Raw genomic sequence first — 25,058 nt, 5'->3', positions numbered from 1 at the left:
AGCTGGGCAGTCCGCGTGGGGTGGCAACGCGACCCCACGAGGGGCGCGGTGCAATGTCACCCCCAGACCCCGGGGAAGGGGAAGGGGGGGAACCGAAACCCCAAATGAAGGTCCGCGCCACTTCCTCTACGGAAGCCGAAGAGGGGACAAATCCCGGCCGCAGCCCCAAGGCCACCTCCCATCTAATCCCCACCCCCGGAAGGCCAATGGAGAATCAGCGCGGGCGGAGCTGCTCGACCTGCTGGGAGTTGTAGTCGCCTTCCGAGGCCTTGACTTCGTCCAGGGAGTGGCTCGAGCCGGTTAATAGGGGTGGGCCGGGAATGGACCAGTCGAGACACCGATTCCTGGGTTCGGTTGCGCCTCCGTCGCTGTTTCCTTTCGTCACTTTGTGGGGAAAAGTGGTAGCAATCTTGCCTCTTCTTGAAGGGCTGCAGAGGGGGTAGATCCTGTTTGAATCTAAGGGACAAATACAAAGAGAGCACAGGATGGGGCGCAGGGAGATAGGGACGGGTATTGTTCTTACTTGAATGAGAGGAAATGGGCTAGAGCTGCTGCCTAAGGGATGAAGATTACATTAAAAAGTAGGAGCTCTTCGGACAGACTAGTATAATAAACATGGAATACAGTATATCGCTAATGAAGCCTTCATCTGTAATGACAAGAGAATCGGAGAGAAGCAAAAGGAGCCTGGAGAGAAATGTTAGGAAGGCATTTTGAAAGAGTCCGGGAGTTTAAAAGCAATTAGAGCGATGGGGTTGAAGGAAAACGACACCCCCACCCCACCCCCGCCCCAAGTTCCTTTTATGTCATACTTCCTCTATTTATTTTCTGAAAAATGAACCTCAGTGGTGCGTTTTCCTCAGGCTGGGGAGAGGGATTGTATATTAGAGTGAACGAAAGTTAAAGTAGGCTGGGCGCGGTGGCTCACCCCTGTAATCACAGCACTTTGGGAGGCCAGGAGTTTGAGACCAGCCTGGCCAACATGGCGAAACTCCATCTCTACTAAAAATACAAAAATTAGCCGGGTGTGGTGACGCGCGCCTGTAATCCCAGCTACCCGGGAGGCTGAGGGGCAAATATAGCTTGAACCCGAGAGGCAGAGGTGGCAGTGAGCTGAGATTGCGCTACTGCACTACAGCCTGGGCAACGGAGTGAGGTTCTGTCTCAAAAAAGAAAAAGAAAGTTAAAGTAGGAGAGGAGGGTATTGTAATCTCATTTGGATGGGGAGAGGTTAGTCCTTAGGGAAGATGTTAGGCAAAGGAATCTGAGAATGGAAAAGAGGAAAGGAATCTGCAATATTGTTTTTGAAAGCATAATCAAAGTACCAAAAAAAAAACCCCACAGAAATTGTTTAAACATAACCAGACTTCCTTTCCTTCCTGGAAGTGATTTATGATTTAATCCATATGTGCACACTCACATACGTGTTTCACATGTCTTCCAGGAAATTCTGGAAAGGAACTGAGGAATAGATTGTATAGATTTACATGGAGGCTGGTCACAGTGGTTCATGCCTGTAATCCCAGCACTTGCGGAGGCCAAGGCGGCTGGATCACTTGAGGTCAGGAGTTTGAGACTAGCCTGGCCAGCGTGGTAAAACCCCGTCTCTACTAAAAATACAAAAAATTAGCCAGGCGTGGTGGTGCGTACCTGTAGTCCCAGCTACTCAGGAGGCTGAGCCACGAGAATAGCTTGAACCTGAGAGGTGGAGGTTACAGTGAGCTGAGATCCCACCACTGCACTCCAACCTGGGCGACAGAGCAAGACTCTGTCTCGGAAAAAAAAGAAAGAAAAGATTTACATGGAAAGTCACCAGGCAAATTATTCCCTAATAAGATTAAGAGGGTAGCCGGGCGCAGTGGCTCACGCCTGTAATCCCAACACTTAGGAGGCCGAGGTGGGCAGATCACGAGGTCAGGAGATCAAGACCATCCTGGCTAACACGATGAAACCCCGTTTCTACTAAAAATACAAAAAATTAGCCGGGCGTGGTGGCGGGCGCCTGTAGTCCCAGCTACTCAGGAGGCTGAGGCAGGAGAATGGCGTGAACCCAGGAGGCGGAGCTTGCAGTGAGCCGAGATCACACCACTGCACTCCAGCCTGGGCAACAGAGTGAGACTCCGTCTCAAAAAAAAAAAAAAAAAAAAAGATTAAGAGGGTAGCGTTAACATGACCTGTGTTCAAGACTCCAGTATGTCCTGCTTCTGAGCCCAGCAGGCAGAGTAAGGTGGATAGGAATGAGACAATTCTTCTCATGTCTTTTTTTGAGATGGAGTCTCACTCTGTTGCCCAGACTGCAGTACAGTGGTGCTATCTCGGCTCACTGCAACCTCTGCCTCCCGGGTTCAAGTGATTCTCCTGCCTCAGCCTCCCTAGTAGCTGGGATTACTGACGCCCACCACCATGCCCAGCTAATTTTTGTATTTTTAGTAGAGACAAGGTTTCACCATGTTGGCCAGGCTGATCTCCTGACCTCAGGTGATCTGTCCGCCTAGGCCTCCCGAAGTACTGGGATGACAGGCGTGAGCCACCGTGGCCAGCTTCATCTCTCCATTCAGCCGTGACCACAGCATCTTCTGACCATTGACAAGAGGCTGTAAATCTATCTTGTTCATGGGTGGTTCCACAGACACTTGGCATAGTGCCTGACTCATAGTAGATGTTGAGCAGATACTTATTAACTTCCCTTAAGAACAAAGCAAAACTGTCTTTTCTTATTCCCTTGCCTATAAGCTCTCAACTGCCTATCAGACTAGGCCTAGCACACTGTGCCTAGCACATATGTTGCTAAGGGTTTCTGAACTGAATGAACGATGGGAAACATAAAAGCAGAGGAAAGGATAAAAACTCTACTCCTGTAGGACTGAATGAAGGGAACATACCAAGTGACTGAATGTGGGAGGGAGGGTGTGGCACCTGTAGCAGGGAAAGAGACTATCTGCTTTCTCCCTTCTTCCAACCTGCATCCTGGAAGTTGAGAAAGAGATGAGGTGAGGCCGGGCACGGTGGCTCATGCCTGTAATCCCAGTACTTTGGGAGGCCAAGACAGGTGGATCATCTGAGGTCAGGAGTTCGAGCCCAGCCTAGGCCAACATGGTGAAACCCCGTCTCTACTAAAAATACAAAACCTAGCTGGGCATGGTGGCACGCACCTGTAGTCCCAGCTACTGGGGAGGCTGAGGCAGGAGAATCACTGGAACCCGGGGGGCAGAGGTTGCAGTGAGCCCAGATCGTGCCACTGCACTCCAACCTGGGTGACAAAGCAAGATTGCGTCTCAAAAAAAAAAAACAAAGAGGTGAGGTGAGGTCAGTATTACCAGAAAGGAAATAACTGATCGTGGCTGAGAGACTTTTAGATGAAACCATGCAGCAGGTGCTTTAAGTCAGACAATGATGGGTAAATATTGTTCCTATTCTCTATAGCTCCAGACAGACAGAAGAAAGGGACTCTTTTCAGTCTAGAAAAATGCTCACCCCTTCCTCAGAATATTTCCACTGTGATGAAAAGAGACTGATGAAGCCTCAGAGAGAAAGGCAACTCTGGGTGGTGATGGTAAGTCAAAGACAGTGAGAGGGAGGGTGAACTTTTTATGAGGCCTTGGAGGAAGGAAGGAAAGCCGGGAGTGGGGAAACTTCTTGGTAGGCTTATTTTTTATTTTTTATTTTTATTTTGGTAGTGACAGTGGGAGTCCTGAATGGATCTAATCTAGGGCAGGGGGAGCTTAAGAAACATGTTTGCATCAAAACCCCCTTTTGCCTCTCAATCTGGGCAGCTCTGGCTGGGGACCAGCAGTAACTGGAGATCTAGTCAGTCAGCCAGTAGGCGGGGAGTTCTGCCCCCTGGGAGGAGAAGAGTTGCTGCAGCTCCTTCCCTGCTTTGGAGGAGGAGGGGAGGCGGGGTAAGTTTGGTGGGAAACTCTGTAATTTCCTTTTTTACTTTCACAGCAATAGTGCAGAATCCAGAATGGATGTCCTCTTTGTAGCCATCCTTGCTGTGCCACTTATCCTGGGTAAGTCCACTCCTCTCTCTGAGCTTTTGTGCCAGGTCTTCTACCATAAATGGGGTGGGAGAAAAAAAATGAGGAGTGGGTGAGAGGTACATTTCAATGGGGAGCGATAGAGTTTTCTCATTGTGCTGGGGTCCGGTGTTGAGGGCAGAATGGAGATCTGGAAGGCAGAACCAGGAAAGGGGGAAAAAAGCGGAGTCCTGTCAAAGGAGGAGGATGGAGCTCCAGACACAAGGAGGCCCTAGCAACACTGAGCTCAGTTTTCCATCACCACGGAAGTGGAACAAGATGAGAGGGGCTAAAGTAAGGGTGAAGGAGGGATTATTGGAAGGTGTCACGGTCTGAAACTAGTAGTTAGAGTATCTCCTTTCCCAGAGAATTGGAGGAAAAAACCTGCTATTAGTAAAGACACAGAAGTGGGGTGACCTTTAGGGTAGTGGAAAACTGGCTGTCTTCAGGGACAGGGTCCCAAGAGTAGCTTGGCTCCTTCCCTCCTTTGTTCCCCAGTCTGCCAGGTGTGTCTCATTGTTTCCTTTTCCTCTAGATTCTTGTGTCATTAGCTTGGAGTTGAAGGGAAAGCATTCAAGGAGCTCAGGGAAGTGTTTAGCAGGAGGCCTGGAGTTCTTGATCCAGTCATATCAAAGCCACATATTTTTAGTTCTGAAAGGGAAGAAAAACTAAGGGAGATGGGTCATTTTAGTCCAGCTGACTCATTTTAAGACAGCGGATGTTAAGTGGATTGTTCAGGGTTATTCTGTTAGCAGTGAAGGTGGAACTAAAGCTCAAATCCAAAGCGTAAGGGTGTATGTTAGTTATTTGTAAGAGATACTGATAAAAGATCTCTCACAAATACAGTACGATCTGGAGCATACTAAATAGAAGATTTGGCGTTTTTAATGCCTGGTCTCTACTTTTCCTACCTTTTTAGGTCTGGTTCTCCCTTTGGGTTTATAGTATGTGAAGAGGACTGTTTTCTGTTTTAGGAGTTCCTGGATTGAAAGGGCACAGAGTAATAGGCCTCATTACAGATATAGATCCCAGAAGGCTGAGAGGGGTGTAGAGGTGCACAGGCAGGAAAGGAGTATGACTATTGGAGGAGAGAGAGAGAGAAAAAAAAAAAAAAAAAGAAAGAGCAAGAAAGCTGGGAGCGCTGAGGTCAACTCCAGGTGTCCTTTTGTTAGTAAGGTGTTCCAGATGTCCCTTGACCTCTAGTCCTTGTCCCCATAGGACAAGAATATGAGGATGAAGAAAGACTGGGAGAGGATGAATATTATCAGGTGGTCTATTATTATACAGTCACCCCCAGTTATGGTGAGTACATGAAAGGCTCTTGCCCTTAGCCAACTGGAGAGAGGCTTCAGGATATTTAGTTCTGAGATTTTGCTCTTCACTTTGAAGCAGAGCAACGGGGTCAGAGAAAAATCTGGCTATGAACAAAACCTATCAAGACTCATGATGGGGCCGGGCGTGGTGGCTCACACCTGTAATCCCAGCACTTTGGGAGGCTGAGGTGGGTGGATCACGAGGTCAGAAGATCGAGACCATCCTGGCTAACACAGTGAAACCCTGTCTCTACTAAAAATACAAAAAATTAGCCGGGCGTGGTGGCGGGTGCCTGTAGTCCCAGCTACTCGGGAGGCTGAGGCAGGAGAATGGCATGAACCTGGGAGGTGGAGGTTGCAGTGAGCCAAGATCGTGCCACTGCACTCCAGCCTGGGCGACAGAGCAAGACTCCATCTCAAAAAAAAAAAAATTGAAAAAAGACTTATGATGGGCTGGGCGTGGTGACTCATGCCTGTAATCCCAGCACTTTGGGAGGCTGAGGTGGGTGGATCACCTGAGGTCAGGAGTTTGAGACCAGCCTGGCCAACATGGTGAAACCCTGTCTCTACTAAAAATACAAAAATTAGCTTGGCATGGTGACACCTGCCTGTAGTCCCAGTTATTCAGGAGGCTGAGGCAGGAGAATTGCTTGAACCTGGGAGGCAGAGGTTGTGGTGAACCGAGATCATGCAACTGCGCTCCAGCCCAGGTGACAGAGTGAGACTCTGTCTCAAAAAAAAAAAAAAAAGACTCATGATGTTATTTTTCCAGATAGTGATTTTTAGATGGGAGGATTGCTTGAGCCCAGGAGTTCAAGACCAGCCTGGACATCATAGCAAGACCTTGTCCCTATAGAAAAAAATTTTTTTTTTTTTTTTTTTTTTTTTTGAGACCAAGTCTCGCTCTGTCACCCAGGCTAGAGTGCAGTGGCACAATCTCAGCTCACTGCAACCTCTGCCACTTGGCTTCCAGCTATTCTGTTGCCTCAGCCTCCTAGGTAGCTGGGACTACAGGCGTGTGCTACCATGCCCAGCTAATTTTGTATCTTTAGTAGAGACGAGGTTGTCACCATGTTGGCCAGGCTGGTCTTGAACTCCTGACCTCGTGATCCACCCACCTCGGCCTCCCAAAGTGCTGGGATTACAGACTTGAGCCACCGTGCCCGGCTAAAATTTTTTTTTTTTTAAATTAGCTGGGCATGGTGGCGCATGGCTGTAGTCCCAGCTACTAGGAGGCTAAGGCGGGAGGATCACTTGAGCTCAGGAGCTGGAGGTGGCAGTGAGCTATGATTGAACCAACTGTACTCCAGCCTGTTAACAGAGTGAGACCCTGACTCTAAAAAAAGAACTTGAAAATTTTTCAAATTTGTAAATTATTTTAGATACCTAGATTGAAAATATAAATGGATACACATTCACAGTCATTTTTAACATTAGTTAAATAAAATTGGATTATACCAATAAATATTACAACTTAAGTTAAACTATTCTGAGCAATTTCTTCCCTTTTCATTTCCAGATCTAGAGTTACGTTTTTTTTTTTATTATTACTGATTTTCTTTCTCCTCTGCAGATGACTTTAGTGCAGATTTCACCATTGATTACTCCATATTTGAGTCAGAGGACAGGCTGGTGAGTGAACTCTACATCTAAAAGGGTTAGGATAAGTAACAATTAAAAAGAAAGTGGCCGGGCGCAGTGGCTCACGCCTATAATCCCAGCACTTTGGGAGGCCAAGGCGAGTGGATCATTTGAGGTCAAGAGTTTGAGACCAGCCTGGCCAACATGGTGAAACCCCGTCTCTACTAAAAATACAAAAACATTAGTTGGACATGGTAGCATATGCCTATAATCCCAGCTACTCAGAAGGCTGAGGTAGGAGAATCACTTGAATCCGGGAGATGGAGGACGCAGTAAGCCAAGATCGTTCCATTGCACTCCAGCCTGGGCGACAGATCCAGACTTCATCTCAAAAAAAAAAAAAAAAAAAAAAAAAAAAAGAAAAGAAAAGAAACTGGGCAATGTTGAAATGTATCTGATTAACAAGAATAAAAATGAGTTTGATGAGGAGAAACTAAGTAGTAGGCCCAAAACAGATTTGTTAACCTATCTGGGAAGGAGAAAAAAGCCAGAACTTTATAAATTGTCCTCAGTAAGTTTGCTAAGACACTGAGGAGGGGCATTAAGGGACTTTTGAATGAGATGGGTACAAATCTATGCAAGCATAGGGTAGGGGGGAATCCCTGAGCTTAAGTCTTTGGGCTGGGTGGAGGTGGTGAAGGGGAGAACTTTAAATAGAGAATCTATGAAGATGTTGGATGGAAAAACTGATAACTCTGTGTTTCCCAAACCTTACTGAGGGTAGAACAGGTTGGATAAGGACATAACAGAAGCAGTAGAGACTACCATTAGTCTTGAAACAGCACGTGCAGACCATCCAAAGCCTGTAACTGTGAAACCAGTAACAACGGAACCTGTGAGTTGATTGGGGACTGGGGGCTGGGGGAAGACAGGACATCCCTAGTGACATGGAATAAATAGAGGGCTGGAATACCAGGCTTTGGTGGATGGGGAACCAAATAATTAGTACTTCAATGCAGGTATTCATCTCAACTTGGCCATGTTTCACTAAGATTTAATACTAACCCCGTATACAGAACACTGGGAAGATATGGTACAGTTAAATTTCAGTTCAGTAGTATTCAATATGTATGTAATCTATGCCTAAGGCTGCTAAGGTAACTGATGCTGATAAAAAAGAAATCTATGATGTTACTCTCCTCAAGGAATTTATAAAATTCAAGTTTACATTTACAAAACACTTAGAACAAAATGAAAAGGTATGTTACAATGTTAAATTATATATAAATTTGAAAGCAGAAGATACTGGCAGTGCTTTAGCCAGTGTAAGAAGAGAGATTAGTACAGGCTAGAGTTGTCTGAAAAGCTTTCAAGAGGCATTTGTGCTTGAGATACACCTTGAAGAATAGATGAGCTTTTGATTGGTGGGTAGTTATGGAAGGACAGAAGCAATTAGGAGGAAGAATAGTTATTCCAAGAGTGAAAGAGGCAAGGTATGGCGGCTTATGCCTGTAATCCCAGCACTTTCGGGAGGCCAAGGTGGTCGGATCACTTGAGGTCAGCAGTTCAAGGCTAGTTCAATGGCCAACATGGTGGAACCCCCCATCTCTACTAAAAATACAAAAGTTAGCCAGGCGTAGTGGTGCGTGCCTGTAATCCCAGCTACTTGAGAAGCTGAGGCATGAGAATCACTTGAACCTGGGAGGCAGAGGTTGCGGTGAGCCAAGATCACGCCACTCCACTCCCACTCCAGCCTGGGCGACAGAGTGAGAGACTCTATCTAAAAAAAAAAAAAAAAAGAGTGAAAGACCTGCACAGGAAAGGGGAATAGAACAAGCATAATATGTTTAGCAAATAGGGTATGATTAAAGGCGAGGGTATAAGGAAGGGAACAGTGGGAATTAAGAAAAATGTAAAATTTACAAGGCTCCTAATACTTGCTTGGTAATTTCACATGTGGCAACATAGGGGCAAATTTCAGAGAGTCTCAGGTGTCAGGCTGAAGTCTGGACTCATAATCAACAAGGAACCTAGTAAGTTCTTCATTATGGTAAAAACACGATGAAAAGTGATATGTTAGAAAAACCGGCCAGGTGTGGTGGCTCACGACTGTAATCCCAGAACTTTGGGAGGCTGAAGCGAGCTGATCACCTCAAGTCGGGAGTTCGAGACCAGCCTGACCAACATGGAGAAACCCCGTCTATAGTAAAAATACAGAATTAGCTGGGTGTAGTGGCGCACGCCTGTAATCCCAGCTACTTGGGAGGCTGAGGCAGGAGAATCGCTTGAACCTGGGAGGCGGAGGTTGCAGTGAGCCAAAATCACGCTACTGCACTCCAGCCTGGGCAACAAGAGTGAAACTCCATCTCAAAAAAAGAAAAAAGAAAAACCACTCATCGGGTTGCATGCAGGATGTAAATAATTTAGTGGAAAGCAACTCATGAGATTTGCGTTGTTCCAGAAACAATCTGTACTCTGGCATTATGAATGGAGAGGAGAAAAATAAATATTATGAAGAAAATACCTTGCTTGAGTGATAATTTTATATGAAGTATAAATGAGGAGTGAGTTAAAATAACTCATGGGTTTTAAACACGGATGTCTGGGAAAATGGTTGACCAAAGTGGGAACTATGGGAGGCCAGAGTGGTTTAGGACAGAAGTTATTAATTTGGTAATGGCCAAGCTGAGTTTATGGTGACAGCCCTATGAGGGTGTCCTAAAGGTCACTGAACTAGCTAGATCAGGGCTAGAGTTCTAAGTGCAAAGTCACAGATATGAAAGTAAATGAGCTCAACAGAGCCAGTACACACAAGCTCAGAAGGCCAGTGACTGTGCCTGTAGTGAGTGGGAGGAAGAGAAATTAATGAATGGAATGGAGAAGGATTTGACTGGAGAAATAGGCAGATAGCCAAGTTTGTATTATAGAGTCTAGAAGAAAAAGTTTAATATAATCCATCAAAAGCTACCAAGAGGCCAAGGAGAAGGAGGTCACTGATAACTCTCAAGAAAGTAGTTTTAATTGAGTGCTTGGAGAAAAGCTAGATTTTTGTGGAGTTAAAGAGGGAGTACATTATGAGGAAAGGGAGGTGAGTACAGACCAACCATCTAAAAAATCTGGTAATGAAAAAGAGAAGCAACAGCTGGAAAGGGGAATAGGACCAAAGAGCAGCCTGCACATAGTTGAACACAGATGAAAGAAGCCAGTAAGAATGGAAATGAAAGATCGACAATAAGGGCAGTTAATTCTTTTTGAAGTATACAGTAGGCTGGGCGCAGTGGCTCACGCCTGTAATCCCAGCACTTTGGGAGCTGAGGTGGGCGGATCACCTGAGGTCAGGAGTTTGAGACCAGCCTGGCCAACATGGCAAAACCCCGTCTCTACTAAAAATACAAAAATTAGCCAGGCGTGGTGGCGGGTGCCTGTAATCCCAGCTACTTGGGAGGCAGGCAGGAGAATTGCTTGAACCCTGGAGGTGGAGGTTACAGCAAGCTGAGATTGCACCACTGCATTCCAGCCTGGCGACAGAGCAAGACTCTGTCTCAAAAAATAATAATAAATAAAAAAACAAATAAATAAAATATAGAGTAGACTCTCTTTAGATTGTAAATTCCTTGAGGACAGGAATCTTGTCTTATTCATATTTATGTCCCTCTCTATAGCACCTAGCACAGTGACTAGTATAGTATAATGCACATAATAGATAAAAAATAGAAATAATTGAATTGAATTGCCCTCCCTGGTATGGTCAGAGATAGCTGAAAGGCACAGAAGAAAGGACTCCTTACAGTGATGGGGAAGGATGGATCTTTCTCTAAGCCCAAAGGAAAGGAAGACAGAGGTTGTTGTAAAGAGGTGGACAGAGGGTGGGGACAGAGAAGTGGTAAGAGGAATGACACCAGCCTACTGTGTGGGGATGTCTGTATTTTAGCAGAGTCCAGATCTGAACGATGCCGTGTCCAGTTTGCGAAGTCCTATTCCCCTCCTCCTGTCGTGTGCCTTTGTTCAGGCGGGGATGTATTTCATGTAGAAGGTAAGAGTGTGGCCACTGGCTTTGGGGGAGTCTGTGAAATAATATTTTTTAACTTCCCACACTAAACCGAAGTAATTCTTACCAGTATCTCTAGCTAGTGTTTCCAGCCTGGTCAATTATCAGCCACTGAAGGAAGAGATTCAGGCATGGTGGCTCATCCCTATAATCCCAGCACTTTGGGATGCTGAGGTGGGAGGATCACTTGAGCCCAGGAGTTGCAGACCAGGCTGAGCAACATAGTTTGAGACCAGGCTGAGCAACAGACCTAGTCTCTACAAAAAAATTAAAAATAAATAAATAAATAAGAACTCCTCTACAAGAGGTTAAAAAAATTAAAAATAAAAATTAGTTGGGTGTGGTAGCACAGGCCTGCAGTCCCAGCTATTGGGGGGGATGGGATGGAAGGATCCCCTAAGCCCAAGAATCGGAGGCTGCAGTGAGCCATGATCTGGCTACTGTACTGTTGCCACTGGGCAACAGAGTGAGACTCTGTCTCAAAAAATAACAAGTAAAATGAAAGAAGAGGGATCACATTTAGAAAAATCTTATTCAGTGTTAAAGAAGTTTAGGAGATGCTGAGGCAGACTTTTGTGATGAGTCATTAATTTTTCTGAACTAAGAGAACTTCAGGATCTCCTAGAGCAGGTAGATGATGGGGTTGGGGGAATACTTCTCCAAGCTTCCAAAATGTCTGGAACAATCAAAGCTAGTTCCAGCCTGGCCACGTTTCAAGTCATAGCGAATGCCAGAGGGCAAAGTGGGTGGGTCTTACAACCTGGTAGAGTCAAGAGGCAAAGTTCAGAGGCAGAACAGGTGGTGGTTCTCTGATGTACGGGGAGGGGGGAGAAGGGAAGAGAAAGCTGTATTATAGGAAGAGAATTTTTAAATTGGGATGCTAAATAACCATCGAGCATAGAGAGATTCAGCAGGAGGCGAAAGGACTGCGGAGGAGAGGGGTACACACACATCTTTCCCAGGAGCTATCACAGAGCAATCCCAGCTCAGAGTATCTGGGGAGTTTCCATAGAGTGTGGGGGGCATGAAGGGGTTTCTCGGGTCTCCTGACTCTTTTTCTTTTCTTTCTTTCTTTCTCTCCTTTTTTAGGTGGGAGAAGGCTGCTATGACTCTTTGGATGGGAGTCTGGCAAGAGGAAATTGGAAGATAAAATAAATAATAAGTGAAATAATCTGGTTACCATCTACTCCTTCATGAGTCTGTTCTAAAGTCACAACTAAAGAGAGCGCCAGGATTTAGAGGCAGCAAGCGTAGATTGGAAGGGGAGTCGGGTGACAATTGAATTAGAGGGCATTATGGACTGAATAAACCTGCAGTTTGGAGAAGACTGGAGAAGGGCACCCACAGACGACAGGTTTATTCTCAGTCCATATTGGTAATTCTCTTGTTTTATTTTATTAAGTATGGTGTTAAAACAGTGTGATTGGGGAAACGACGTTGAGGTTTTAGAATCTTTTTTTCTTTTTATAAGAATAAGCACATTGTTAAAACATAAGGTAAAATATCAAAAACTACTTAGAATAGATTTAAAATATTCACACCTACCCACCCCCACCCACACCTCTGTCCAACAATGTGCCTTTTGCAGTTGGTAATTATGGCAGGGACAAACTCACTTAAATTTTTTTTTTTAATTCGCTATCCTCGGGACCCTAATCAGAATTGGGCTGCCCCCTTGCGGTCTCTCCGACGTCCTATCTTCAACCAGCTCACAGTCCTTGGGCCCTGCTCTCCTCTCCATTGTACTCTCAAAATGCAAGGCGCAACGACAGTAGTAACGTCCCAGTTACTTCTGAGACTCTCTAAACTCTGGACTTGCCTCCCTCCCCTCCTTCAAAGTCTTTCGAATCTTCTCCAGGGGACAAATGAAGGGACTGAAGCTGGACAAAACCATAACCTAGATCAGGGACCTACCCCGTTCTGTTCCCCGTGCTTGGAATCAGATAATTCAGGACGCCGAGCCCGAGAAGCCTGGACAAAAAAGTCAGGAAGAACTGAGTTTCGTTTTGACCTCTAGCGTCGTGGCGGGCTGGCATCTGAGCTGGTAACGTGCGTGGTAGGTTATGTAAGAAAAGGGCTGGAGGAGCCGACCCAGCGGGAGCCAGAGAGGACGCGGTGTTCTCGGCTGCAATCCCCACCCTCCTCACCCAGCAGGGCAGGAGGCACCCAACTTGGAGGAGAAAGGGGTGGGGGAGGTGAAACAGAGACCGGAGAGTCACGAGGGCTGGGCCGCCGAGAGCGGGAGAATATACCGTGTCACACACCTCCATTCTCTCACACACGTTGCAGACACAAATCACTGATGGTTTCCACGTGTTGCGCTCGTGAGCGGAGGTGTTCAAAGAGGGGGCAGATGAGTTACTTCCCGAGACAGAACCCGGGGTCCCACGTCTGGAGGCGCACGCCTTCAGTAGCACAACCAATCTCTGAACACTCAAACCGCGCATCTCTGGCGCATCACCATCCTATTTAAGGCCACGGGCTCCGCCCTTTTCCTCCCCTCTCTTCTTTTCCACTCTTTTTCCATCCTCCTCCTTTTCTCATCACCGGGTCCTCTCCAGCAGCCGCATGTAGGGGAGGAGCACGGAATGCCTCCCTTACAGCCAATCATCACCTGGCTGCCGCTCTACTGGCTGAGCCCCTTTGTACTGTAGCAAATGGGCTATGGACTTCAGTAACGAGCGTCACGTGTTACCGGCGACACAACCAATGAGGGCGCGAGATCTATGTAAGCAGGGGGAGGCACGTGCCGGGCCGCACGTGTCTGGGAGGGGGGAAGGGGCGGGGCCCGCTGAGAGAGGCGGAGGTGGGTAGACAGACCCGGAGAGACCGAGAAGGAGCTGGAAACCGAGCCAGGGCTGAGCCGGCTGACAACAGGTAAGGAGATTCGGAGGACAAAGCGAGCTGTTAGGGAGTATTTGGGAGCTGAATGCAGATCTTGGTATTGGGAGGGTTTGCATCACGTGGCAGGTGCGAGCCCAGAGAGACCCGCGCAGGGATCCTGATCTTGAAAGATTGGGAGAGGGCAGGAGGCCAGTCTCTATGGGGGCAGTTCACGTAGGATCACCAGGTGGGTTCGCGTGCCCAGATTGACTGCTTGTGGGTGGCATGGCCTCAGGTGGAGAGGCTTGCTGCGGACTCAGGCTGGCAAACAGCCCTGGCGAACAACGGGCGGAGGGGAAGATGTCTTTCAAGTCGGTATTTACTCTGAACTGAGGGAAGAAAAGAACGGAGGCCGCGTCAGGCTGAGAGCTGCTCTGCGGCGGCCAGAGAGGGGATCCCAGGTTCTTAATGGGCGGGGTGGCGGTAGAAATGTCTTTTTCTATTGTGTCTGAGACGGGTAATATTGGGGAGGGGGAGAACAAGTATTATCCCACGCAGTACACCCCAATCTCCCAGTCCATTTCCTAATCCTTAAACTCCGGTTTCAAACTCCCTCACTTTGCTCTTCAGTTGCAGGTTCCGATCTTTGGGTACTCCAGGAGCTGCTCTACAGCCCCTGCTTCTGGACCTATGGATTCTCCATCTAGCGTTTCTTCCTATTCCTCCTACTCTCTCTGTTCGTCTTTTCCCATCTCCCCAGTGAACAGTGACTTTGGCTTCCCCTCTGATAGTGAGAGGGAGGACAAGAGGGCCCATGGGCCCAGGCCAGACACTGTTGGGCAGAGGGGAGGTTCACGGCCCAGCCCGGGTCCTATCCGCTGCAGGCATCGATCGAAGGTTTCCGGTAACCAGCATACACCATCTCATCCGGAACAGCGGGGTTCGGCTTCTCCTATGGCAGGATCTGGGGCGAAAAGATCAAGAGATGGTGAACTGGAGACCAGTCTAAACATCCAAGGTTGTACCACAGAGGGAGACCTGCTGTTTGCCCAGAAGGTAAGAGAAAGCAAGTGAAAGGAGACTCTCCTGGAGTGGGTTAGCACCCAGCTGGTTGATAAGGACCCTATGAGGACAGTATTGACTCCCAGATTTGGAGGTGAAGGAAGAGCCACTGCTGGTGTGGGCAGTTCTTGGTCTTCTCACAGCCTTTGTCCTGTTTTCCTACAGTGTAAAGAACTCCAAGGATTTATACCTCCTCTCACAGACCTACTCAATGGGCTGAAGATGGGTCGTTTTGAGAGAGGTAATCTCATTGTTGCATTCATTTGGGCTGGGTTCATTTCTCTTTCTCTTTCCCTCTTTTGACGTGTATTTCTCTTAAGTTCTTGTTTGGGGCCTATATTACTCCTTTTTTGTTACTATAACTTAATTATTATTATTATTATTATTTTTTTTTTTTTGAGACGGAGTTTTGCTCTTGTTGCCCAGGCTGGAGTGCAATGGCGCGATCTCGGCTCACTGCAACTTCCGCCTCCTGGGTTCAAGCGATTCTCCTGCCTCAGCCTCCCCAGTCGCTGGGATTACAGGCGCCCACCACCACGCCCAGCTAATTTTTGTTATTTTTAGTAGAGATGGGGTTTCGCCATGTTGGCCAGGCTGGTCTCATAAACTCCTGACCTCAGGTGATCCGCCCACCTCAGCCTCCCAAAGTGCTGGGATTACAGGCGTAAGCCACCTTGCCTGGCCCGACTTAATTTTTTTAGATCAATCAATTTTAACCCCCTCCTGTTCTTCCTTTACCTGACTACATGCTTGAATCTCAATCCTTAATGTCTCTCTGTCCCTGTCCCCAGGATTAAGCAGTTTTCAGCAGAGTGTGGCAATGGACAGGATCCAGCGTATTGTAGGTGTTTTGCAGAAGCCACAGATGGGGTAAGTCCCCCTGGTTCTTTGCTTGGGTCTTCATAAAAAGGAGATTTCTCTAATCCTGTTGCTGGTTTTTTAAAGCAATGTCATTTTCACAGGGAACGTTACCTAGGAACCTTGCTACAGGTAGAAGGGATGTTAAAGACTTGGTTTCCACATATAGCTGCCCAGAAGTCATCATTGGGTGGTGACAAGCATCAGCTGACCAAGGTAAGAACTTAAGAACACGAGGAAGAGGTGGGAAAATAGCCAAGAAAATGAAATGTGCATGCAGAAATGGCCCCTTTTGCCATTTTCTTTTGAATCTTTTCTTCAAGTTTCTTTTCAGGGAAGAAAATTCCTAAACTTTCTGCATTGTCTTGATTCCTACATGTTTTTGTTGTTGTTGTTGTTTTGTTTGAATCACTGGGAGGAACTCCATGAAGTTTAATCCTATCCCTTGTGCCACAGCTTATCTGTTTTCTGCATAGATACAAAAGGCTTTTTACCTGGCCAAATGATTCATGCAGGAAGACACCTCAGCTTCTCTCTTTTCCCTACTGCCCCCAAACCCTTCCCCTCTCCTTCTTTTCATTTCTGCCCACGTATCCTTGTGCCAAACCCTTTGACAGTTTTTGAGTCTACACTGGGTTTCAAGGACTGGTCCCTCACTGGAAGTGGGGGAGGGGGGCACCAATAGCAGCAATGTTGATAGCTTCTTAGACCTGGTATTGAAGTGACCTATTTTCAGCCAGGAGCAGTGGCTCACGCCTGTAATCCCAGCACTTTGGGAGGCCGAGGCGGGTGGATCATGAGGTCAGGAGTTCGAGACCAGCCTGGCCAAGATGGTGAAACCCCGTCTTTACTAAAAATACAAAAATTAGCCAGGTGTGGTTGCGCACGCCTGTAGTTTCAGCTACTTGGGAGGCTGAGGCAGGAGAATTGCTTGAACCCGGGAGGCAGAGGTTGCAGTGAGCCGAGATCGTGCCATTGCACTCCAGCCTGGGAGACAAGAGTGAAACTCCATCAAAAAAAAAAAAAAAAGGAAGTGACCTATTTTCTGTCCTCAAATAACAGGGTATGTAGAGGGCATTCAAATGATGGAGAAGGAGAGTCTCCTGTAGATAATCACCAGTCCTAATTTTCAATCAGCCATGGTTATTATTGCTGTGACTAATCTATTAAAAAATAAGTAGGCCAGGCACAGTGGCTCACTGTAATCTTAGCACTTTGGGAGGCCAAAGCAGGAGGATTGCTTGAGCCCAGGAGTTTGAGACCAGCCTGGGCAACATGGTGAAGCCCGGTATCTACAAAAAATATGAAAAGTAGCCGGGCATGGTGGCGTGCACCTGTAGTCCCAGCTGAGGCTGGGTGGGAGGCTGAGGTGGGAGGATCTCTTGAGCTTGGGAGGTCGAGGCTGCAGTAAGCCATGATTGTGCCAGCCTGGTTGACAGAGTGAGACCCTGTCTCAAATATAAAATTTTAAAAAAACAGTTGGAGGATCTTGCCTGAATATTAATTTACACTTCTTAAAGAACTCAAGATAGCATATTCGAATTTAAATACAGAATTTGGGAAATGATGATTCCAATTAAAAATAGACTTCTTTTCAAAGAAATTCTAAAAGGGATTATTTTATAAATAGTGAGAACCTATGGAACTGTTTGTTTTTTGTTCATCTCTGGATATCCAGTGTCTAATATAGTATATGGTCCATAGTAGGCCATTTTTTTAAATAAATGAAAGTATAATTTAGTTACCAAAACTTTTACTTAATCATGGCCTGGCAAGATCATATCTGTTGCATAAAATGAGGTATGTTTGCATTGCAAACTGAGTCCCCAAGGAATGCAAAGGTTTAAGTAGCCAGGTGGAGCTCATCTGAAAGCGTTCTCCACATTTCTTTTTTTCTCATTTCTCCCCTCCGTAGCATTTTCCAAGCCACCATAGTGATTCAGCTGCTTCCTCTCCTGCATCTCCTATGGAAAAGATGGACCAGACACAGCTAGGATATCTAGCTTTAAAACCAAAGCAGCCTTGGCACCTCACAGAATGGCCAGCTATGAACCTCACCTGGATCCACACCACCCCAATTTGCAACCCCCCTCTCAGCTCCCCAGGTACTATCTCCTTTAGCCATGGTCCTTTAGGCACTGGAACCGGCATTGGCGTCATTCTTTTCCTCCAGCATGGAGTGCAACCCTTCACCCACTCTGCCCCAACCACCCCAGTCCCACCTACTACAGCATCTCCTGTTATCCCTGGTAAGCCTATGAAACTATCTGGAGAGGGTCCTCGTTGCTACAGTTTGCCAGTAACTCTGCCATCAGAGTGGAGCTATACCCTATCCCCTCCCAGTCTACCCACCTTGGCCAGAAAGATGACCATAGGACACCGGGAGCAGCAGAGAAGCCATCCTCCAGTTGCTCCTGATGCTCATCTTCTCAACCTCTAGCCCAGGGCATACAGCTGTCCACTGTGATTTCTAATTTGTGTAAATATTTATGTATATATGTATTTTTACTTTTAATGTGTGCATTTGTGTTGAGGGAAGACAAATCCTTTCTGATTAAAGAAATTTTTTTATACCTAAACAGTTTGCTGATTGGGGGAAATAGAAAACTTTCTGCTTCCAAAACCAATCCTTATCCTCTGAGCTGCAGAAAAGTAGAAAAGGGATGGGGATGTTTGTGAACATGAGCTCTACCAAGTTAGAGTCTGGATGACAATATAAGACTTGTGGGAGAAGGGGACTCTGCTGCTGTTTTCCTAGGGAACATCCTTGAAACAGTTACAGAGTTCAGAGTTGGGTTTATGGGGGTTTTTTGTTGTTGTGTTTTGAGATGCAGTCTCGCTCTGTTTCCCAGGCTAGAGTGCAATGACACGATCTCAGCTCACTCAACCTCCACCTCCTGGGTTCAAGCGATTCTCAGGCCTCAGCCTCCTGAGTAGCTGAGGTTACAGCACATGCTACCATGCCCAGCTAATTTTTATATTTTTGTAGATAGGGGGTTTCACTACACGTTGGCCAGACTGGTCTCAAACTCCTGACCTCAAGTGATCCACCTACCTCAGCTTCCCAAAGTGCTGGGATTATAAGCGTGAGCCACCACGCCCAGCCGGGTTTATGTTTTCATTCAGGGCTCAGAGACTCTACCTTTCCCCTTGTTTTGACACCTTTGTAATCTTCCAGCTGGCCCAGACTTGCAGGTTCTTCTGCTCCGGGCTAGCTATTTGTTTTGATGGGAGCTGTTGATGCCCGTGGTAAATGCATATGTAGGTTTCTGCTGCCAGAGGAAGAACACAAGAGCCAAAACAGCCACTGTGGTTGCCAGTTTTAAAGAGGAAAGGGCTCCTTAGAATTGTCAGATGTGGGAACACCTCAAGACACTAAGCTTCATACTTGCTCAAAAAGCTGCAGCTAGGCCAGGCGCAGTGGCTCATGCCTGTAATCCCAGCACTTTGGGAGGTTGAGGTGGGCAGATCACTTGTGGTTAGGAGTTTGAGACAAGCCATGGCCAACATGGTAAAACCCTGTCTCTACTAAAAATATAAAAAAATGAACCGGACATGGTGGTGGGTGCCTGTAATCCAAGGTACTCGGGAGGCTGAGGCAGGAAAATCACTTGAACCTGGGAAGTGGAGGTTCACTGCCCTCCAGCCTGGATGACAGAGTGAGACTCTGTCTCAAAAAAAAAAAAAAAAAAAAGCTGCAGGTGCTAGATGTATGCTAGACTAAGGGAGGCAACTCAGCGTTAGAAGGAGGTAAAAATGAAGACCATGAATGGATCTGTAACTACCCTTCTTTGTATTTTATCCTCTTTCTGATTTGTCTCACTTTCCACCAAAACCATTTCCTCTCCCAACCTAATCCTTTGTAGGGCATCAGGCTTCTCTGACAACTTAGTCATCGCTTATTGGCTCTTTAGTGTGTTTCTCATAAGTAGTTACACATCTTTCCCCCATTTCTCAAGTCTTCTGTTCTCAGTGAATAATTGCCTCGCCTTATTTTCAGAGAGTATGACCTCCTTTTAAAGGCAAACCTATCAATTTGTGCTTCTGCTTACCTTCACCTCTGGAACTTTTGCTGTGTCACATATCCCCTCTTTATCTTGTAACTTCAGTTTGTCCCAACAATAATTATTTGTCCAAGTATCACAAGTATGATCAGACCAGAGTAGTGGCAATGGAATGGTTTGATCACAAATATGATCAGATCCTTCCTCCTTGAAAACATCTCTTAAGGCTGATTGTCCTCTTATTTTCTCCATACTTCTTGACAATGTAGTCTATTTATACTCTTTCTGATTCCTTTCTGCCACTCAGTCCTTAACCCCTTGCAGCCTAGCTTCTGCTGCTTTCACCTTGTTGCACCTTCCAAGGTCACTAATGAGCCCACAGAACCAGTATTATAATCTAGCTTCCACCTAATCAACAGCTATACCCTTTACAAAGGCTATGTACATTATGCTCTCTGTATCATTTGACACTCGATGCTGCCTACTCAAACTCTCCGCCCTCAGATCCCATGACAGCACACTATCCTAATCTTCCTCTTACCTATCTGGCAGCAATGTCTAGGTCTCTTAAGGGCCCCACTTCAACCTACTCCAAAGTGTGGGCGTTCCCCTAGACTCAGGCCTTGGCCCTTTTCTCTGACTACATCCTTTCATGGCTTTAATTATTGCTTCAATTTAGAAGACTGCTACAGCTTTATCTCTAGTCCCAGTCTTTCCCCTGAGATGGCATACTGTTTAAATCTCTGTTGGACAGTTTTATTTACATATTGCTGATACTTAAACATTATTGAAACTTTCAGTGTTTTAGAGCCAACATATGCCTCTTGGCCGGGCGCTGTGGCTCACGCCTGTAATCCCACACCAGAGGCAGGCGGATCCCTGGAGGTCAGGAGTTCAAGACCAGCCTGGCCAGCATGGGGAAACCCCGTCTCTATTAAAAGTACAAAAATCAGCTGGGAGTGGTGGTGCATATCTGTAATCCCAGCTATTCAGGAGGCTGATGCACGAGAATTGCTTGAACACGGGAGGCAGAGGTTGCAGTGAGCTGAGATGCGCCACTGCACACCAGCCTGGGTGACAGAGTAAGACTCCCTCTCAAAAAAAAAAAAAATGCCTCTTGTATATCCAATTCAACCCGAACTCCTCATTTGATACATAAAGAAACTTAGGGCCAGGTGCAGTGGCTCACGCCTATAATCCCAGCACTTTGGGAGGCCAAGGCAGGTGGACCACCTGAGGTCGGGAGTTCAAGACCAGCCTGACCAACATGGAGAAACCCCGTCTGTATTAAAAAAAAAAAAAAAAAAAAAAAAAATTAGCTGGGCGTGGTGGTGCATGCCTATAATCCCAGCTACTCTGGAGGCTGAGGCAGGAGAATCCCATGAACCTGGGAGGTGGAGGTTGCGGTGATCTGAGATTAAGCCATTGCACTCTGGCCTGGGCAACAAGAGTGAAACTCTGTCTCAAAAAAAAAAAAAAAAAGAAACGAAACGAAACTTAGGAGACTTATGTAGGACAACAACACAATGTGTGGAACAGAACTCGGTTTCCAGTCTGATGTGTTTTCCAGTAATCACCAATCAAATTATTCTTTCCTGAAAACATGTCCTGCTACCACTTTTTTTTCTTTTTTTTTGAGACAGACTCTCACCATGTCACCCAGGCTGGAGTACAATGGTGCGATCCCGGCTCACTGCAACCTCCGCCTCCTAAGTTCAAATGATTCTGCCTCATCCTCCTGAGTAGCTGGGATTAAAGGCACCCACTACCACATCCAGCTATTTTTTGTATTTTTAGTAGAGACGGGGTTTCACCATGTTGGCCAGGCTGGTCTTGAACTCCTGACCTCATGATCCACCCACCTTGGCCTCCCAATCCCACACCTGCTGGGATTACAGGCGTGAGCCACTGTGCCCAGCCAGCTACCACTTTTTACAGTCTCTTCTTCTGTTAGTGCTACCTGTGGTATCACTAAGTACCATAGTTTTTTGTTTGTTTGTTTTTGTTTTTCTTCTGGATAACTAGGCTTAAAATTTGGTGCCATCTACTCACCAAATCCTTTTTATTCTTTATTTGGAGTATCTCTTAAAATCCATTTCTTCCTATCCATTCCATTGCCACCAGTCTGGTCTAGACTTCACTATACCAATAGTCTCTCTTACTTCTAATCCCTTTTCACTGATAACCAAGTTAATTTTCCTAGAACAGTGCTTTGCATATCATATCCTATTCAAATTCTTCAATGGCTGTCCAATGCTTTGAGAAGAAAGTCTAGAATCTTTAGTCACAGTCTCTATTTTTCCCTGTGCTCCCCTGCATGATCTCTCTGTTGCAGATTTTGTTTTGTTTTGTTTTGACTCCTGAACACTACACCTTTTTGCCCCTAAGCTCTTGTTCATGCTGTTCACCTTGCCAAACCTTTCCTGCTTCTGTTATCTAAACCCTGCCCTCTTTCAATGACTAACTCAAGTCCATCCTATCATTCTTTCTGTTAAACATGATCTATACACTCAGTGTTTGGCCCTTTACTCCATTAAATGGAATCATGTACATAAAATACCTAGTGCAGGGTTTGGGGCCTGGTGGGGTGGATCACACTTGTAATCCTAACACTTTGGGAGACCAGCTTGGGCAACATAGTGAAACTACTAAAAATACAAAAAATTAGTCTCTACTAAAAATACAAAAAATTAGCTAGGCGTGGTGGCATGTCCCTATAATCCCAGCTACTCGGGAGGCTGAGGTGGAAGGATCACCTGAGCCCAGGAGGTCCAGGCTACAGTGAGCTATGATCATGCCACTGCATTCTAGCCTGGGCAACAAGAGTGAGACTCTGCTTCAGAAAAACAAAAACAAAAACAAAAAACACCCACCTAGTACAGGGTTTAGTATATAGTAGGCTCTCAAAAATGTTACTCTCCAGCTGATCCAATGGTAGTGGTTAACAGAAGTTATTAACATCAGTTCCTTGCTCCCTTCCTTTCTTTCAAAGTATCTTCATATTTTTTTTTCTTTTTCTTTTTTTTTTTTTTTGGAGACAGTCTCGCTCTGTCACCCAGTCTGGAGTGCAGTGGCACCATCTCGGCTCACTGCAACCTCTGCCTCCAGGGTTCAAGTGATTCTCTTGCCTCAGCCTCCCAAGTAGCTGAGACTACAGGCGAGCACCGCCACGCCCAGCTGATTTTTTGTATTTTTAGTAGAGACGGGGTTTCACTGTGTTAGCCAGGATGGTCTCGATCTCCTGACCTGGTGATCCACCTGCCTCAGCCTCAGAAAGTGCTGGGATTACAGGCGTGAGCCACCGTGCCCGGCATATCTTCATATTTTATTCTATTTGATTCCCATGACAAATTTTGTGAGACTGAACAGGGCAAAATTAGTCCCATTTTAGAGATGAGGAAATAGAGTGAGTCTAGCAAGGGCCAGATAGTAAATATTTTAGGCTTTGTAGGCTTTATGTCTCTATTGCAACTACCCAACTCAGCCATTGTAGCCCAAAGCAGCTATACATAACACACAGACAAACAAGCATGTCTGTAGTTCAACAGTCTTATTTACAAAAACAGGTGGAGCAGGATTTGACCTGTAGACTGTAGTCTCCAGACCCCTGGTTTTAAATGACTTCTTCAAGGTTATAGGCCTGATGAGTATTAGAATTGGGATAGAATCCAGATCTCCCAACTTGAAGCCAGTGCCTTTCACCACCTTATGCTGTGGCATATTTTATTTATTATTTGTTTGTTTATTTATTTTTTGAAATGGAGTTTCACTCTTGTTGCCCAGGCTGGAGTGCAATGGTGCGATCTCGGCCCACTGCCACCTCTGCCTCCCAGGTTCATGTGATTCTCCTGCCTCAGCCTCCCAAGTAGCTGGGATTACAGGCATGCGGCACCACACCTGGCTAATTTTGTATTTTTAGTAGAGACAGGGTTTCACCATGTTGGCCAGGCTGGTCTCGAACTCCTGACCTCAGATAATCTACCCTCCTCAGCCTCCCAAAGTGCTGGGATTACAGGCGTGTGCCACCGCGCCTGGCCCTATTTATTTATTTATTTATTTATTTTTAATTTTTTTGAGACAGGTTCTCACCCTATTGCCCAGGCCAGGGTGCAGTGGTGTGATCAAAGCTCGCCGCAGCCTTGACCTTCCAGGCTCAGGTAATCCTCCCCCGCAGCCTCCCAAGTAGCTAGGACAATAGGCCATGCCACCACACCCAGCTAATTTCTATATTTTTTGTAAAGACGGAGTTTTGCTTTGTTGCCTAGGTTGGTCTCGAACTTCTGGGCTCAAGTGATCCGCCTGCCTTGGCCTCCCAAAGTGCTGGGATTACAGGTGTGAGCCACCGCGCCCAGCCCATATAATTTATTTTGCATTTATTATATACTACCTCGTTTTAGTATCTTTTATGTGGTCCTAGTGGTCCAGGAGGCACTAGAGTGGTATCAACAGTATCTGACACAGAGTAGTCATTCAGTGGAAGTTTGTTGACAAGCATAATAATGTCCCAATCTAGTTCTATTTCGTTACTTTGGACCTGGCTTACTCTGAGGTGGGCTTAAGTGTTAGTGTAAGTTATTAGCATCAACTGATGAGGATGCACACGTCTGTGTCTGTGTGTGTGTTCGCGCGCGTGCGCGTGCACTGTCTCTCTCAGGGAGGTACGTTTTCCTACAGCCATTAGATGTTAACTTACGTGAATAACCATAAATGGATATGTACAGGTAGCATACAAATAAGAGGACGGGTGTCTCCACAGTGAAGAAGAAATTTAAAAGGAGGTTTTTCAGTAGGTCTCACTAGCACGAAAAGGCATAGAAGCTGACATAATTTTTTATTCTAAACCCTGCAGGTGTTTCCCATATCTTTATTGATTTCACTTTATGTAGTTAAATTAGTGGGAAGATATAGGAAACTCACAGTATGTTTATTTCTTTTCCTTAGCACTTAGGCAGATGACGTGTATTAATCAATCTATTTTTTGTCCGGAGAGCAGATCTCAAAGAGTCTGTCCTTTCCGAAGAGAAAACAGGAAGCATCCTCAGGAAGTGCCTACTTCTCCTGTTTTCCATCGAGAAAGAAATGGCTCAAATATTTATCAAGGATTTCACAGGATTAAGGGGTATGAAATTGGGCTGACCTTCTCAGAGGCCGAAGGACTTCGACTCCATGAGAGGGCGAGAAACGTGTTTCGGGGGAATTTAAGTCCATGAGTATTTTGCTTTGTCAGGTGTAGAGTCCAGGCCCGGGGAAGAGAGGCAGTCAAGAGAGGCCAGAAAGGACGTTGCTATGGTTTCCACGCTGGTTGTCTCCCTCAGCCTGTTCCTTTGCGCGGCGCTGGCGATTCCGTAGTTTC

The 25,058-nt window shown here is 46.2% G+C and overlaps 3 protein-coding genes across 9 annotated transcripts; 2 read left to right on the top strand and 1 right to left on the bottom strand.

Moving 5' to 3' along the window:
• The first annotated feature begins 20 nt into the window (after positions 1 to 20).
• On the top strand, positions 21 to 12,137 carry C1H1orf54 (chromosome 1 C1orf54 homolog). Of its 6 annotated transcripts, none has more exons than XM_054553473.1 (8): positions 21 to 299; positions 3,424 to 3,553; positions 3,946 to 4,010; positions 5,235 to 5,318; positions 6,903 to 6,961; positions 7,695 to 7,805; positions 10,842 to 10,943; positions 12,048 to 12,137. In XM_054553473.1, exons 3-7 carry the CDS (start codon positions 3,965 to 3,967, stop codon positions 10,938 to 10,940), a joined length of 399 nt encoding a protein of 132 aa, XP_054409448.1. In that variant the 5' UTR covers positions 21 to 299; positions 3,424 to 3,553; positions 3,946 to 3,964; the 3' UTR covers positions 10,941 to 10,943; positions 12,048 to 12,137. The 6 variants fall into 6 exon arrangements, with proteins under 6 accessions (XP_054409448.1, XP_054409461.1, XP_054409455.1 ...); XM_054553486.1 differs by having other exon boundaries at positions 144 to 299; positions 10,845 to 10,943; XM_054553480.1 differs by having other exon boundaries at positions 170 to 348; positions 10,845 to 10,943.
• Positions 183 to 13,617, bottom strand: LOC129058782 (uncharacterized). The gene is made up of 2 exons (XM_054553460.2): positions 12,873 to 13,617; positions 183 to 456 (listed from the first exon to the last, which is right to left on the bottom strand). Exons 1-2 carry the CDS (start codon positions 13,403 to 13,405, stop codon positions 183 to 185), a joined length of 807 nt encoding a protein of 268 aa, XP_054409435.1. The 5' UTR covers positions 13,406 to 13,617.
• Positions 13,618 to 13,701: 84 nt separating this feature from the next.
• CIART (circadian associated repressor of transcription) lies at positions 13,702 to 18,280 on the top strand. 2 transcript variants are annotated; one of them, XM_009244827.3, is made up of 6 exons: positions 13,702 to 13,835; positions 14,666 to 14,837; positions 15,009 to 15,084; positions 15,635 to 15,713; positions 15,806 to 15,917; positions 17,617 to 18,280. In XM_009244827.3, the coding sequence occupies exons 2-6, from the start codon at positions 14,736 to 14,738 to the stop codon at positions 18,139 to 18,141; spliced, it is 894 nt and encodes a 297-aa protein (XP_009243102.2). In that variant the 5' UTR covers positions 13,702 to 13,835; positions 14,666 to 14,735; the 3' UTR covers positions 18,142 to 18,280. The 2 variants fall into 2 exon arrangements, with proteins under 2 accessions (XP_009243102.2, XP_009243093.2); XM_009244818.3 differs by having other exon boundaries at positions 13,756 to 13,835; positions 14,412 to 14,837.
• The last annotated feature ends 6,778 nt before the right edge of the window (positions 18,281 to 25,058 follow it).

The sequence above is a fragment of the Pongo abelii genome, chromosome 1, assembly GCF_028885655.2.
Source record: "Pongo abelii isolate AG06213 chromosome 1, NHGRI_mPonAbe1-v2.0_pri, whole genome shotgun sequence".
NCBI lineage: Eukaryota > Metazoa > Chordata > Mammalia > Primates > Hominidae > Pongo > Pongo abelii.
Note: the sequence above shows the minus strand (reverse complement) of the source record. Positions and strands in the feature narration are given on the sequence as shown.

Bases quoted from the DNA above. Each gene is read 5' to 3' on its own strand.
- C1H1orf54 (XM_054553473.1), top strand. From the start codon at position 3,965: ATGGATGTCCTCTTTGTAGCCATCCTTGCTGTGCCACTTATCCTGG. The intron at 4,011-5,234 runs GTAAGTCCACTC...TTGTCCCCATAG, and splicing joins TGCTGTGCCACTTATCCTGG to GACAAGAATATGAGGATGAA. The intron at 5,319-6,902 runs GTGAGTACATGA...TCTCCTCTGCAG, and splicing joins TACAGTCACCCCCAGTTATG to ATGACTTTAGTGCAGATTTC.
- LOC129058782 (XM_054553460.2), bottom strand. From the start codon at position 13,405: ATGCGCGGTTTGAGTGTTCAGAGATTGGTTGTGCTACTGAAGGCGTGC. The intron at 457-12,872 runs GTAGGTCCCTGA...TTTGTCCCTTAG, and splicing joins AGCACGGGGAACAGAACGGG to ATTCAAACAGGATCTACCCC.
- CIART (XM_009244818.3), top strand. From the start codon at position 14,472: ATGGATTCTCCATCTAGCGTTTCTTCCTATTCCTCCTACTCTCTCTGT. The intron at 14,838-15,008 runs GTAAGAGAAAGC...GTTTTCCTACAG, and splicing joins ACCTGCTGTTTGCCCAGAAG to TGTAAAGAACTCCAAGGATT. The intron at 15,918-17,616 runs GTAAGAACTTAA...TCCCCTCCGTAG, and splicing joins ACAAGCATCAGCTGACCAAG to CATTTTCCAAGCCACCATAG.